The sequence below is a fragment of the Mangifera indica genome, chromosome 2, assembly GCF_011075055.1.
Source record: "Mangifera indica cultivar Alphonso chromosome 2, CATAS_Mindica_2.1, whole genome shotgun sequence".
In the NCBI taxonomy this organism is placed as follows: domain Eukaryota; kingdom Viridiplantae; phylum Streptophyta; class Magnoliopsida; order Sapindales; family Anacardiaceae; genus Mangifera; species Mangifera indica.
The window spans coordinates 8,513,914-8,529,459 of record NC_058138.1 but is presented as its reverse complement, the minus strand read 5'-3'; the positions used below and the strand labels follow the sequence as shown (position 1 = coordinate 8,529,459).

At 31.8% G+C, this 15,546-nt stretch overlaps 1 protein-coding gene across 1 annotated transcript; it reads right to left on the bottom strand.

Moving 5' to 3' along the window:
- Positions 1–13,770: 13,770 nt before the first annotated feature.
- On the bottom strand, positions 13,771–14,256 carry LOC123209101 (pleiotropic drug resistance protein 3-like). The gene is made up of 2 exons (XM_044626853.1): positions 14,151–14,256; positions 13,771–14,028 (listed from the first exon to the last, which is right to left on the bottom strand). The coding sequence occupies exons 1-2, from the start codon at positions 14,209–14,211 to the stop codon at positions 13,814–13,816; spliced, it is 276 nt and encodes a 91-aa protein (XP_044482788.1). The 5' UTR covers positions 14,212–14,256; the 3' UTR covers positions 13,771–13,813.
- Between the last annotated feature and the right edge of the window lie 1,290 nt (positions 14,257–15,546).

Here is a 15,546-nt window from a genome sequence, read left to right as displayed (position 1 = left end):
ATCATTCAATGTGGAGATGTGTTGATAGAAAGAGTAGACACTGATAACAACTTGGTTAATCCATTAATGGAGCCTTTGTTACAATAGAAACATGATAAACATGTTGCATCATATAGCATTAGACATATAATTGATTGTTAGGATAGACACCCTAAAGCTAATAGTCACCAATGTATAATCATTTGTAATAATAATTTTGAATAAAAAACAATGGTATTCTTTATCATAAATCATGTGTACGAAGTAGATAAATACTCTTAGACTAATTGAACTGTGGCGAAGGTATTAATGCATGTCAACTAATCATGAGGATCATATGTTTACATAAAATGGTTATTCTAGAAAAATTTATTGTTATGATATTACCTTGACCAAGGGCACAATTAATATAGTGTGAACTATCATGATATTAAAAACCTCCATCAAAAGGTGGTGACTAATCTCATGTGTCAAAATTATTTCTAGACAACTTAGGGTAATAGATGGGTATACATTATAGAAATGTCCACCAGATTAACCTACCAAAAAGATTTCTTATGGATTGTTATTATAGTGTCTATGAAATATATCATTTTAGCAAATAGTGGTATATGTGACTCTTTGACTTGAAATTACTAGACCATCTTATACAAGAATTAGTATGCTTTGACAGCAACCCAATGTAGTCCTTAAGAGAAGGTTGCCAAAAATGTTTGATGATTAGCCATATTGAGATATGTACAAAAGACTATGGTGGATCAACAAAGAATTTTTCACTCTCGAGTATGAGAGTTGATATCTCTGACTGGCTTACTAATGGACACTCATGACTACATAAATTTGTGGACATATTAGGATTAAGTAATTGTTCAATCCAATAGTGTTTGATTTTTGACATAAACATCAGTCCATGCATATCAAGAGCCCCTTGAGATAGACACTAAATCTATGCATCAACTTCAAAGTATGACGAAGGGATCATATTGTACAAGGACACAACTATATTCTATCTATAATCTATTAAGTATGTACTAACTTTAGAGATTTGTAGGCGCTAAGGAACCAGCTACAATTGAAGAGTGGTTAGAGGATGTTGAGCATGCTTTGGCTTCATATGATATGTCAGATCAAGAAAGAATCATATATGCTACCTATCTGTTTAAAGTAGTTGTTTGGGTATGGTGGAACTTAACTAGGGAGACAGTTAAGGATTTTAAGATGACACGAGTAAAGTTTAGACAACTGTTCGAGGTAGAGTATAAGGGTGCTAATGTCACATATATGAGGGCCCAAAAGTTCATAACACTATCATAAGGATTAAATTCAAAAAAAGAGTATGCCAACAAATTCAACAATTTGGTGAGGATGCCCTTAGGATAATATGTTCAGAGTTGGGGAGAATGGATAAGTTCATATACGAGTTTGATCCAACAATAGCTTAGATGTCATGATGGGACACAGAGATATAGCTTGGATGTCATGATGGGATATAAAGATATAGTGAGACCTTAAGTAGCGTTTTGAGACCTAAGGTGTCTGTCCAAAGGATGTATAAGGGATCGACACTAAAGCCCTAATCAGGTAGTAGTAATACACAAAGGGTTCAATAGCTCAAGATATCAAATAAGGGCAATAAACCATTCCAATTGAGAGTAACAAGAAAGGTTAGAGCAGGAATAAAAAGTAGAGAAATACTATGACCCTTACTTGTTAGAGGTATGACAAGCCACACAGAAAAGAATGTTTAGACCACATATGATCTATTATAATAACAATGTAATTGTGTTCTTTATTAAGAACAACAAGATGCCTAGTAGATCAAAGCACATAGTTGATGTTGGATATTCCCCTAACAAAACAACTAAAACATATAATCTTTATAGTCTGTGTTAAAATCAAGAGGGTTGTAAGGGTTTTTTAATATATTAGGTTTGTGGTAGTTTGATACATATATTTCTACCTAAGGACTTTTATTTAAGTTATAATGATTGTTTGATCATGATCTTTGTTCTATTATGTTTATTTTATGTATGTGAGCACGTATGATTTGTTATTATACAAAACTATCTTAAGAATATTGATTGTCTTGAGAATAACAGTCATATGTGTATGTTTTGTGTTTTGACATCATGAGATTACTAGTTTAAATATACAAGCTTCATTGGAAGATCTAAGATTTTCTTATTTTTCTAGAAGCATAAAAGTTAAAGAAAAATCTAGCATAATCAATACTGAATAGGAATAACATATATTTATGATCACTTGCCAGGAATTACTTTTATACACTACTAGATTACTAATCTATATCAATGTGGTTGCTAGTAATGGTAATAATATATTTATTTTACTTGGACAAATAGATGTAATAATCATTTTGATTTATTATTAGAGGTTATATTAAATTATTAATTGTATTGTTGTTGAGATGTTGTCTCTAGACTATTTTGTTTTGAAAAAATAATCACATCACAACTTATAAGCTACTTGAGAGTCATTTATAAAATCTTTTCTTTGCATAAAATAATATAATTAGTATTACCGAAATGTGAGAATGTTGAAATTTTTCTTATTTTGTACTAAGATTCATTGATTTAATAAAAGCAAGTAGTATTATAGTCCAATGAGGTGTTGCTAGGTTTAATGTGATCTTTAAAAGAACCAATTGAGTTTTACTAGGTCCTTGATGAATCTAAAGAGTAGTGAAAATTTTCTATTAGCACATAGTCCCTTTTTACCCAATAATTAGGATTTTTCAAATGGAACCTTTGTATATAGGTGAATTTGAGTCGAGCTAACTCAAACTTGAATCTATGTTTACATTGAATGTTTAGGGAGTAAGAAAAACTTCCTAAACATGAGATTATTTCTCTCTATTTTTTTCATTATGATTCTTTCAAAGAATATTCTTTCAAAAAACTTCCTAAATCGTGTAATGATTAATTGTTTTTGGAATGGAATTAATTGGTTCTTTTTACATTTGATTGCACAAGTTTTTAAAGACAGTAATGCAAACTTCAATCACATCATAGACAAAATACATCTCTTCACACTACAAGGTTCATATACATCAATAAAATCCTAAAGTAAAATCATAACAACATATTGAAATTGGTACAAGGAAAATTTGAAATTTTCTCAAGTTGTTTGAAGCACGACATTATTAGATGCTATATATATTTAACTGCAAACGATGAATCTTGGAATTTGGCAATCTTTTATGACATTGATCTTCACACCTTACCTGGTCACCTAGAAGCAAGTTCCTGCATTGCTAAAATGGGAATAATATTAGCATATAATCATATAATGTTAATAGTAAAACTGAAAAGCTAAGTCAATCAATAATGGAGATCCTAAATGCCTAGACAAAGAAAATTAGAAGTATAATTTAACCAAACTGACCTTAAGAAAAGACCAACTTTTGCCTAGTCTTCTTACTACGTCTTCTTACTACGTCTTCTAGTCCTCTCACTTCTTTTACTAGCTCTATTAATCATCCATTACAAGCTATTGCGGTTTTCCGGTTGTGAACACTTGATATCCTATAAATAAGCTGAGGGGTACTCCACATTCATATCCCATCATAACAACCTTCCATTCACACCATCCTAAAATGTTGAGCTTTTCACCATGGAATATTGATGATTTTGGTTGTGTTGCCTCATCAATATTACATTTTTTCGTTAACACAAATCCACACAATTTTGGGTTTCCAATGTATGAATCATTTTCAAAGGTGTCGAATTGGTTCCCTTGAGGGATAGGTCCCACAAGTTGATTTTGTGATAAATTTAACTTTGCAAGAAAGGTCAAACTTACCAATTGCATTGGAATCACTCCAATAAGCTTGTTTGAAGATAGATCTAAGCTTCAAGTGCAGTCAAGTCTCCCAATGACGATGGAATATGACGAATTAGGCTATTTTGAGAAAGACTGAGGAGTCGAAGTGATTGAAGTTTTCCAATTGAGCTCAGAATTTCTCCATGAAAGTAATTTGAAAAATCAATGGTAGTAAAAGTAGTAAGAATTTTCACCAGATGGATTCCAAAACCTTTAACTACCATCTCCACGGAATCTTGATAATATGAAACACCCAAATAATTCAATTTCTTTTTTTCTTCGTCAAGATTCATCAAAGCTTTTAGATTCTCAAAAAACCTTATTGACAAATAGCTAGCGAAATTGTTGTGTGAGAAATCTAAGATTCTTGGCATTGGGAAACTACCATTAGATTCGGAAGAACCCCAAATAGAACCTTAAAAGTTGTTGAAACGAAGAACAAGAACCTGCAATTTGGGAAGATCTCCCAACCAATAGGGGAAGTTATCATTTATGTTGTTGTTTCCAAGATCAAAAACTTGAAGCCTTGTACAATTAACCAAACTTCGTGGGAGTGGCCCTTCAAGTCCATTATCGTTGAAGTTAAGTGTCCTCAAATAATTGCCCGATGCAAATACTTTCATAATGTTGCCACTTAGTCTATTTTTTCATACATCCAAGACGCCAAGATTACTGGAGTATACCATGCATTTAGGAATTATACCATTCAAGTTATTATTTGAAAGATCTACAACTTCTAATGTACTCAAATTACACAATTGAGGTATCTCTCCCGTTAGATTTTTGTTTGATAATGAAAGAAATATTAAGTAAGGTGGTGCAATTGGAAATGGTGGTTGATTAAAATTGTAACAAAGATCTAGATATTCAAGATTTTTCCATGGAAACTGATCTATGGTTGTAGGAAAGTTGTGGGAAAGATTTAACCAGTTCAAACTTTCCTTTCCAATGTTCCACATCCACTTAGGAATTTGGCCATGGATTCTATTTTCAAAAAGGTCTAGCCAATTCAATTGGTCTGATTTCTTTAAAATATCCAGAAATTCACTCAAGTTACAAGCGGATAATCTCAAGCTAGTGAGTTGAGGAAAGGAAGAGTTGCCTTTGAAGGGGTTGCTCAAAGATAGATTGACATGAGAAAAGTCAAGCCAATTAAGTTTTTTAAGCTTTGAAAACAAGTAAAGATCGGTGGCACTTGAATTGTCCAAAGAAAGGGAAAAAAGCAGTTAAATTAGAAAGTTCAAATCATGAACTTGGAATTGATCGGTGCAAACGATTAGAGACTTCACAATGATTTACTATGAAATTCATTTATAGTGCCTGTTTGACATTTTGCTGCCTCAAACTGCGGTCTTTCTGGGTTATTACCTATGTCACTTGGAAACCTTTCAAACCTTAATCATTTGAGGCTGGCACAAAACAATTTTGGAGGTCACATTCCTTCATTTTTTGCAAATATTGATCAGCTCAATATATTAGATCTTTCATCCAATAATTTCTTAGGTCAAGTTCCTGATATGATTTTGAACATGAGATATCTTTTTCATTTAGATATGTTGTTAATTTAAATAGAAAAAAAATGAAGAGTCTATATTGTCACAGTTATGTTGTTATGATATCATTAGTTCTCTCCTGTTGTTGACAAACCTCTTGCAGTTTTAATAATTTAATTTCTTTTTAAAATTCAGTTTAGAAGCAATTTTTATTATTGCTACCTCAAAAGTTTTATATATTTTCGTTGACTGGGAATGATTCAAAGTCCACATATCATTTTCCAAGTGGAGCATGACAGACAATGCAATATTCAGTATTATTGGATTTAATGCTTAATATTATTGCACAAAATTAGGCTTATAAAATTCAATATGTTGTCAAACAAATCTATTACTTGATCTTAATATATGGAGTCATCATAAGTTGATAGTCTATTTTGATGTAGTAAACTTCTGCTATAAATTTAAACTGACATAGTGAGAGTGATTTAAAATCTCGGTCTTCGTGGACTTTAGAGATTCCAAAGTGTCATTTTCAAGTGGTGCCAAAGCAACTAGTGTTGACGACGATTCTTGACAATTACAGCTTGTTGTGAGGTTCATACACTGAGCAACACGTTAGAAGAGTTCTGCCATAACTTATCTAGTGGGTATCAAAGACACCCCTGCCCATTGCAACTAATGATTTACTAATGCAAATTATACCTTGTATATACTCATGTAACTAAACTTTAGCGACAAAAGTATGAAAAATAGTGAAAACAACCCTTGCCATTAATTTTTTCGAGTAAAATGAATGGAAGACTGAGGTTAGCCAATGTAAATACAAACAATGTTACCCTTTTGCGATTATGATTGTCAAAAATGTTACAAAAGAGACTTGAGCAATTGAACTCAAGTACAAAATGATATACTTAACTAGAGTTACATACAAATTGAATTAAGCTCGGCTCGAATTTTAGTGAGTTAAGCTCTAATTCAAGCTTGCAAACTCATAGTTCAACTCAAATAGGATATCAATAAATAATTATTCTCCCACAATCTTATTCAATACTAAATTATTGTCCAATAGTTGACCACTCTTATATGAAAGTTTAACATTATAAATTGATAAAACAATATCATATTTAAGTCAAGTTAAAATAAAGTTTACAAAAAATTTTACATACAAGAAGAAGAAAAAAATTATTTTTATTGGAAGAGTTGGGTGAAAATTTTTAACATAAGGTACATTTAAAGTTATAATAATGATAGCATGAAATTAAAAATAAAAGTTATTTCTTCTCATAAAAAAAAAAAAAAAAAACCTACCTAATATAGTAGCTAGATGGCGGAGAGTTTAAAAAAATAAAAGTAGATAAATTTAAATTAGCACGGTGTGATGGGGAAGGAAAAATAAATTTATAAAATAGTAAAAAACACCACTTCATAAGTAATTTGGCAGGTAATATAAAGTCTCGGTCTTCATGGACTTAAATTGACGATTCTTGACAATAATAGTTTGCTCTTAGGTTCATACACTGAGAAACACGTTAGAATAGCTTACATATTGGGTATTTAATATTCATACACTAAGAAACACGTTAGAAAACAATAACACGTTAGAAGACTTCTGTCATAATTTACATAGTGGGCATCAATTAGTCTTGATCTATTAACTATAAAACAATAATATCTTCGTTATTGATTTGATGTTACCATCATGCATGCCGTCAGAAGACTTCTCCAATTGCTTTCGATCTGTATACATTTTTTCTCTTACATTCTTATGCAAATAGGGTTTCATGTTAAGGGAAAAATACCAATTACACCCTTATTATTTATGAAACTACTGTTGTGACATGTTTTACTGCATTTTCCAGTTCGAAGAGGCCTATCACTACAAATTTAAAAAAGACCCCAAAACTTTTTTGAATTTCCAGAATCTCCTTGAAAATTTTCCTAAACACCCCAAATATTTTTAGAAGTTTTAATTTGCCCTTCAAACTTTTGAAAAGGAAAAATAGAAAAAAAAAAAAGGGAAAAGAAAAATTTTTTAAATACCAAGGAAAAGTGAAAATTTGGGATTTTTTGAAACTTAAAGAGTGAGAATTTGCCGTTTCAACAAACTTTGGATGGAACTAGTCTCTTGGCCTTACTAAAATTTATGTTATTCAATCAATGCATTTAATTGTATGACATTGTTCATTAACAACTAATTACACATCTAAAAATCTATATATCTACTGTATGATATTTAATATAGAGTATTTATTATTATTGTTTTTAAATTTTTTAAAAGGGATTATCTCAATTATATGAAAATCAGATATATTTTGAATAATATTTGAATATTAAAGATGATGAATTTTTAAACTTATAACTGTTTTTTTTTTTTTGAAATGAGTAACCCCACCCAAATTGAACTGCCCCTTTAGGGCTAAACCAACCACACCAAATAATCATAGTTTAGAATTTGAACTCAAACACTCTAAAAAGAAAAATTAAACAATGGTGATTATTATTGTTAAAGTTGGAAAATACATTGTTGAAGAAGGATTATAGGGAAAATACCAATTACACCCTTATTATTAGGAAACTGCTTTTGTGACATGTTTTACTGTATTCTCCACTTCGCATAATTTGTACCAAAGAAACATTCATTCAAAGAAGTCTATCACTACAACAAAATTAATAAAAAGTGGCCAAACATTTTCGTCTCAAAAAGTTAAAATTCATCCATTTGCATTATTGAATTAGTTTGGTCTTCCTAGAAATGATTATTTTGCATTTCAATTGAAATTATAAAATTGTCATTAACATTTAACATAAATGGTAAAATCAACCCCAAAGATTAGCAAAACTAATTGAAACATTAAAACTTTCAAGGTGAAGGTCTGAGTTCAAGTCTTTGTTATGCTTGTGAAACTTTGACTTACCTGGTACAATGGTTGTGGGTCTAGCCATTGTGCCCTAGGTTTACTTGTCCAACAAATATGGACAGGGTCCTTGGTTAACAAAAAAAAAAACATAAATGACAAAATCAATATTTCTTTATCAGTATAAAATTTTATTGGGTAGATTCCTAAAAAATATCAAAACTCTAACTCACTTTAAAATTTTATATTTTGTTTAGTTTTTTAAGGGTGTAATTGTTATTTTTGAAACTTTTGAGGGGCATATTGAAAATCTAAAATTTTCAAAAACACCCCCAAACTTTTTTGAATTTCCAAATTTCAGTTTGTTTAAACTTAAAAATTTAGAATTTGTCATTTCAACAAATTTTGGATGGGAACTAGTCTTTTGGCCTTGCTAAAATTTGTATTATTCAGTCAATGCATTTAATTGTATGACATTGTTTATTATCATCTAATTACGCATAGCATGTAATATACAGTATTTATAAGTATTGTTTTTAAATTTTTTAAATGTGATAAATTTTCATTCGATATAAGGACAAGAGATGAGATTTTAATTTATAAAAGGAATTATCTCAATTCTACAAAAATGAGATATATTTTGAATATTTGAATATTAAGGATGATGTATTTTTAAACTTATAGTTGTTTTTTTTTTTTAAATAAGGAACCACATCCAAATTGAACCAGCCCCTTCAAGGCTGAATTAACCACATCAAACAGTCATAGTTTGACACTATTTTGAGATTCATAGTTTAGTTGGCAGAGTTTATGATATGTGAAAAAAATTGGTTTTAAAGACTTTTTTAAATCCATCTGAAGCTGAATATTGTTTTAGTAGACCATTAATAGATGCAGTTAGTTCTGTCAAACTTCGTAATTTTATAAGTTATATAGATTTGATCAAAATTTCTAAAATCTTGAGCTCTCAAATCTGGAAATAGTTAGCGGTATTCATGATATGTGGTCGAAATTGATTTTAAAGAAGTATTTTAAATCCGTTTTAAGTTGAATATATTTTAGTAAACCATTAATATATCTAGTTTGAGTCCGCCAAACTTCATAATACGTTAATTTGTATAAAACTTTATAAAATTTATAGAACGGAGATTGTACAACTATAATGTAAACAAGCATTAGATCTAGGGTTTTTTCTTTAGTTACCTATAGAATTTATGAAATTACCTTTGGATTGAAGTTTTTCAATGAGATTTAAAAATATTTCAAACTTGTATATTTCAAACTAATATTCTTTAGTTACCCATAGAATTTATGAAATTACCTTTATACAAATTGAATTTATTAGTTGTCGCTGTGATACAAGTAGTTTCTTGCATACTAACTTGTACATTTAAGAGTTTGTGTTAACTTTTATTTTTAATTGAGGTAAGTAAAAATAACTTGTTTTGTCTGCGTATAAATGTTTAAATGCGATCCTATATGTTTGAAAATAGTAACGAACTTTGAAAATTATGATTTCATAAGTTATAAGATCTTTTCATAAATTTAACCTTTTTATAAACCAAAAATTTACTTACTTAAAACTTTTGTTTATAAACTATTGTTGGTGGCAACCAAAAGAGAAATGTTTACACAACATTCCAAAAGAAATAAAAAATAAAAACTTATTTTCATTTATGTTTCGGAACAATATAAAGTTTTTACTTATTGTTCGTAGTTTTTGAATATTTGTACAATACCATAAAATTATAAATTTGATCCAACTAGATTATTAGCTTTGTCGTGCAATATGCACATTTTTGAATTATAGTTGGGTCATTGAAAGTACAAGTGACATATAATTCTAAAATCATGGTTTGGGGTTTAGATCATATCCCGGAATGCAGGTGACATGATCTAAAATCCGGATTGGGTCACTAAAATACAAATGACACTATGTAAGATGAGTTATACAGGATATATTTCTACTGAAGATTGATATATGAAAAGTTATGAAATAGTTTGAAATTTATACTTTGTTTTATATGTCTAAATATTTCCTTTCGTCTAATTTCTTTCGGTTTCCAAATTAAATGTTTCTTTTTACATGCATATGTCACGTTTAGTTATACTAATAGAGCGACTTTTTGTAAATTAGAATTACATAGAAAGTGAGTAATTGTATAGTTTTAGGGAATATAGAATCAAATGGGTCAATTGAGGAGACTCAATAAAGATTTAACCCACATTTGATTGTGTATTTTCTTTACTGACATTTTTATTATTATTTTGTATTGAGGTTAAAATTTTTGTATACGTAACCATATTTATTTATTTAAGTAATTTTTCGATCCTATTACACACTTTGTTATACAATGGTTTTGAGATATTATATGTTTTATTTTAAGTCTTATATGTTGTCTTTAATGTTAATTTTATGTTTGCAGATAATATATAAATACGATGTTATTTGTTTGTTGTTAGATATTTTCTATCGAGCAATGCTATGATGCCCATTTTGCTCTGTCGCAATGTAAGGTATAGTAGTTGAGCTTTTGCCACTGAGGAGCAATAAATTCATTTACAGAAAGGCCAATCTCTCCATATGAAAGAGGGGAAACCCAACAACCCCACTTCAACCGTCCTGGCATGGAGGTTGCAAAGAATAACACAACATAAGTTTATCCTTTTGGATGATGATTTTAAAACCAAATTGGAGGAAGTCCAAATAGCCTTATGGTGTGTGATCATGAAACCACCAAAAATTAGGACTACTAATATTGCAAAAGCAACTGGTTGTCATGGAAGCACCTAGAGTTTGGCAAATTGATGCCAAAAACTGAAACATGGACATAAAGGTAAAGTGCACTATGTTAGAATCCCAAATATAAGGTATGAGACTTAGATCTCACATTGGAAGTATAGACAACTAGTGTGGGGTTTACATGATTTTGGGTTCTCCCATCTCAATAGCTAACTTTTGAGGTGTGATTTCCCTAAGATTGGTATCATTTGGTATCAGAGTTATCACTATGTCTCTTAATTGCAATCGTTCGGTGTGGGTGGTAATATTGGCATTGCAGTGTTCGCCTAAGGCTAGTAGGGAGCTAGCGCACAACCAGCCCATGTGGGTGCCAAGGCTGCGAAGCATGGTGGTATGTTAGGATCACAAATGCAAGGTAGGAGACTTAAATCCCACATTGGAAGAATGGGCAACTAGTGTGGAGTTTATATAACCTTGGACTCTCCTATCTCAATAGCTAGTTTTTGAGACGTGATTCTCCTGAAGTTCGTATCACATAGCAGAAACTAGAATGAGCTGATGAAAGAACCTAAATAATAGCAATCAATTGAATATCAGAACCTCAGCCACCAGAAAATGAGAAACTTTCTGCAGCAGCTACTTTTACATGATCTGTAAAGTGAATTTAAGCATATTATTGAGGAATTCATATCTGAGTACATAATCCTTTTCTTTCACTTTGCTACAGAAAATTAACAAAGCTAATCCTAGGAATTCAGTATACTGTCATTTTGGAAATTGCTTGATGTTAAGCTTCAGATATTAGGGCACTGATTGATAATCAATAGATGATATAACATAATGAATCAATAAATAAGATATAAAAAGGATACAATGCACTAGTAAACACACCCATTGCAATTGAAACTCACCTCTTGGCCTCAGGACTGTACCCAATGACATAGTAAGGCATGTCCATATCACAGATTCAATTACTGAAAGAGGAATTTTCAAAATAGAGGGTAGAATTGCATATGCCCAAGCAGGGTAAAAGCACAACTCTTTTTGTTTAAAGAGACGACTCTGGAATACCATCAACGAGAAGTATCATGAGTCCAAAGAACAGGACACCCATGTAGTAAGTTGCATGAAGAACATCAATTTCCATCTGAGTCCGCAAAAGGACATTCGCCGTGATGGTTGCAATGATAACAATCTGTAATAAGAAATTCCTTTACATGTTTCAGATTATCCATGCCTTTGCACATGTAATTACAAAAATATAACTTATCTGAAAATTAATAATTATAAGAAAATATAACATAGATAAAAGAATTTCTCTTCAAGAAAAGATATTCCCTTGACATGCCAGCTCTACGGAGTTGGCACTTAGAAAGAGAATACACATTGAAGGAAAGAGAATCCTTGTGGCTTTTGGATCTTTTCTATACACCCCTCAAATTTTTCCATGTTTCCTTTCCTAAGATTTGCAATCCATAGATGGAATTAACAATAGTTTACAGATTACCAATCATATTTATAAGGAAGCTACTTTCTTCTTATTCATATGTTAATTCAAACATCTTCTCATCATGGTTTACTAAATGTATATATAAAATTACCTTATTTTTCAACACGGCCTTGTGTAAAGTTAAGCGTGATGACACAGATTATATAAGCTCTCACCATTTAACCTTTGTTTCTAGCTCACTCGCATTATAATTAAGGACAATCCGATTGCTACAAGCTTTCAAATGAGCATCTTGAAAATTCCCTATACTGAATTTTTTTTTTGGGTTGTTGTTCAGTTTTTAGAGAATATTTCACCTTGAAGTACCATAAATCAAAAACGTTAAATTTAGACTTGAATGAACACATTAAACAGAGAAATAATTAAATATATTTTGATAGACATACTTAAGGGATATTAATTAAATCAACTTATTTTTTTCCCCTTATACAATATAGTAATCTTTTTTGCCATTATACATATCTAACCACATAAGCAAAAATTTGAAAATACCCCTACATAATTGTTACATTGCCAGCAACCTTTTCTTACACAGCCAAAAAGAAAGAAGAATCTTCCGTTCGCTGGTCAGAGAAAGAGGTCATTGAGGAAGCTACTTGATCTTTTCAAATCTTAAGAGGTCAGATAATTGTCGTTTCTGAGACGTAGCGTGAGTGATTTGGTTTGTAGAGTAGAAAAAACCCAGAAAAGGGATGCTTTTAAATACGTCAGAACTCAAAGGTGCTTTCTGGAGACTCTTTGATGCATCCGTGACGTGTTAGTAGTCGTAGAATATTCGACAAGCAGAGATTCTCCATGTGGGGAGATCTTCAGAAACATTAGTACAAAACACAATCAAAGAGATTCAGTTCCCAAATTTCCCAAGGAAAGAAAATCGTCTTTCATCAAGGTAAAATACTGCCTTAACAATGTGTGAAGACCTCAACAAGCTCTCGAAGTTACCCTTGGGTAAAGACCATGAGCAGCTTTCTTACATGGTTCTTTGATAGGGACTTGGGACAGAGAAAGAGGTCAGAGAAAGAAGAATCTTCCGTTGCCAGCAACCTTTTCTTACACAGCCAAATCTTAAGGACACATTGAATCCTTGTGTCATATTAATAAGTATAATATGACACGGGGAGATCCTCATCGAGCTTATTGCCAAGAGTAGATTCTTGAATTTTTGACAGAACATATCATGTGGTACCAGTATTGCACTTGATCTTTTCAAGATATCACCTGCCGAAAAATGAATAAAAAATAAAAGTTGAAGTAATAATATCTAAGCATGAAAAATAAATTTTTATAAGCTCTAATTCACTAACCTCCTGAAGAAAGTCAGTTACACCATTTCTTTGAGGACACCTGAATCACAGTTTTCAAAAAATTCTACAACTTGATCACGTGGTCCTCAATACACAACCTTTCCTTCTGCCATCAAAATGATGTCATCAAAGAGTTCAAATGCTTCTGGAGCTGGCTGAAGAAGTGAAATCAATATGGTAGCATCCGTGATATGCACCAGCTGCTGCAGACAACAAACAATCTGATATGCAGTTGAACTGTCTAAACCAATTGATATTTCATCCATAAATAAGGCTTTGGTGGGACCAACAACCATCTCTCCTGCATATTTTAATGAAAAATTAATCCTATAAGATTTATAATAGAATGCTTCTAATCCTTACTATAATCTTTTCCATAAACATTACTACCAAGTGGAGCAGATGGATTTTTGAAAAAATTACCTTTAGTCAGTCTCCTTTTTTGACCTCCATAGATGCCTCTTCTCATCTCATCTCCCACCATTGTGTCAGCACAGATATCAAGTCCAAGGAACTGGGAAGTCACCAAGACAGTTGCTAGAGAAAGAGTTTATGTGAGGAAGAAAGGAAAGAAGAGAGCCGCAATGGGAAGAACAAGTGGCCAAATGGGAGAGCTAACAGATGGCAGAAACCGGTTGGAGAGACAAGCAGCAGACAACAAAGAGGATGCAGTGCCCAGGCTTTCCGAAAATAGGACCACTGAGAGTGTGTACGCTGAGTTGGCAGCCCTAGAGAGAGTATGTAGTTATGAAATCATGGGGGAATATAAGCAGGAGGCAGAGGGAAGAGAAAAGGGGAGGAAAAAGAAAATTGAAAAGTAGAGCATTGAAGGAGAGACCTAGCCTCTCGAAAGCTGGTGGAATTGCTCTTGAGTTTTGTTATTTTTTCTATAATATTTCTTAAGTAGCGATGGTGCTAGCATGGAGTTTGTATGAACCATATCGAATACACTTTTGAAGTATTTATTAATACAAGAAAAGCTAATTTTATTGCTCTTACATTGAGTTACATTTGATTTACACCCAGCAGTGTTAATCTACATTACATTCTCACACTCGCCGCATCTGTTTCTCATGCTAGTTTCTTCATTCACTGGAGTTTGAGCAGACAGCTTGTGTTGATTATCAGGCTTTAAATAAGATCACAATCCCTGACAAATTTCCCATACCGATAATCAACAAGCTTTTGGATGAATTGGTTGGAGCTGTGATTTTCAGTAAGATAGACCTTAAACTGGCTATCATTAGATACGTGTTAGAGAAGAAGACATCGAGAAAACAGCCTTTCGAACACACGAGGGGCATTATGAATTCCTTGTTATGCCTTTCAAACTGTCGAATGCTCCTGCTATTTTTCAAAGCGTAATGAATGAAATTTTCAGACCTCATTTGTGAAAGTTTTTTCTCGTATTTTTTGATGATATATTAGTGTATAGTAAGGGAGTTCGGGAGCATCTACGACACCTCAGGGAAGTGTTATGGCTGCAGTAAGAAAATAGCATGGTAGTTAATAGAAAAAAGTGCTCATTTGGGTGTGAAAGAATGGAATATTTTAGGCATATAGTCACCAAAAATGGGATGGAAGTTGATAAAAAAAAAATTAAAGATATGTAAAATTTGACCACACCAAGAGACTAACAGGAATTAAGAAGATTTTTAGGTTTGACGGGATATTACTGTAAGTTTGTTGGGGACTATGGGAGGATTGCAGAACCTTTTACAAACTTATTGAAAAAAGAATGTTTTTTGATGGAATGAAGAAGCATAGGGGGCTTTTGAAGGTTTGAAGGCTGCTATGATGTCTACTCCCGTGTTAGCCA

Bases quoted from the DNA above. Each gene is read 5' to 3' on its own strand.
- LOC123209101 (XM_044626853.1), bottom strand. From the start codon at position 14,211: ATGGTGGGAGATGAGATGAGAAGAGGCATCTATGGAGGTCAAAAAAGG. The intron at 14,029-14,150 runs GTAATTTTTTCA...TAAAATATGCAG, and splicing joins AAAAAGGAGACTGACTAAAG to GAGAGATGGTTGTTGGTCCC.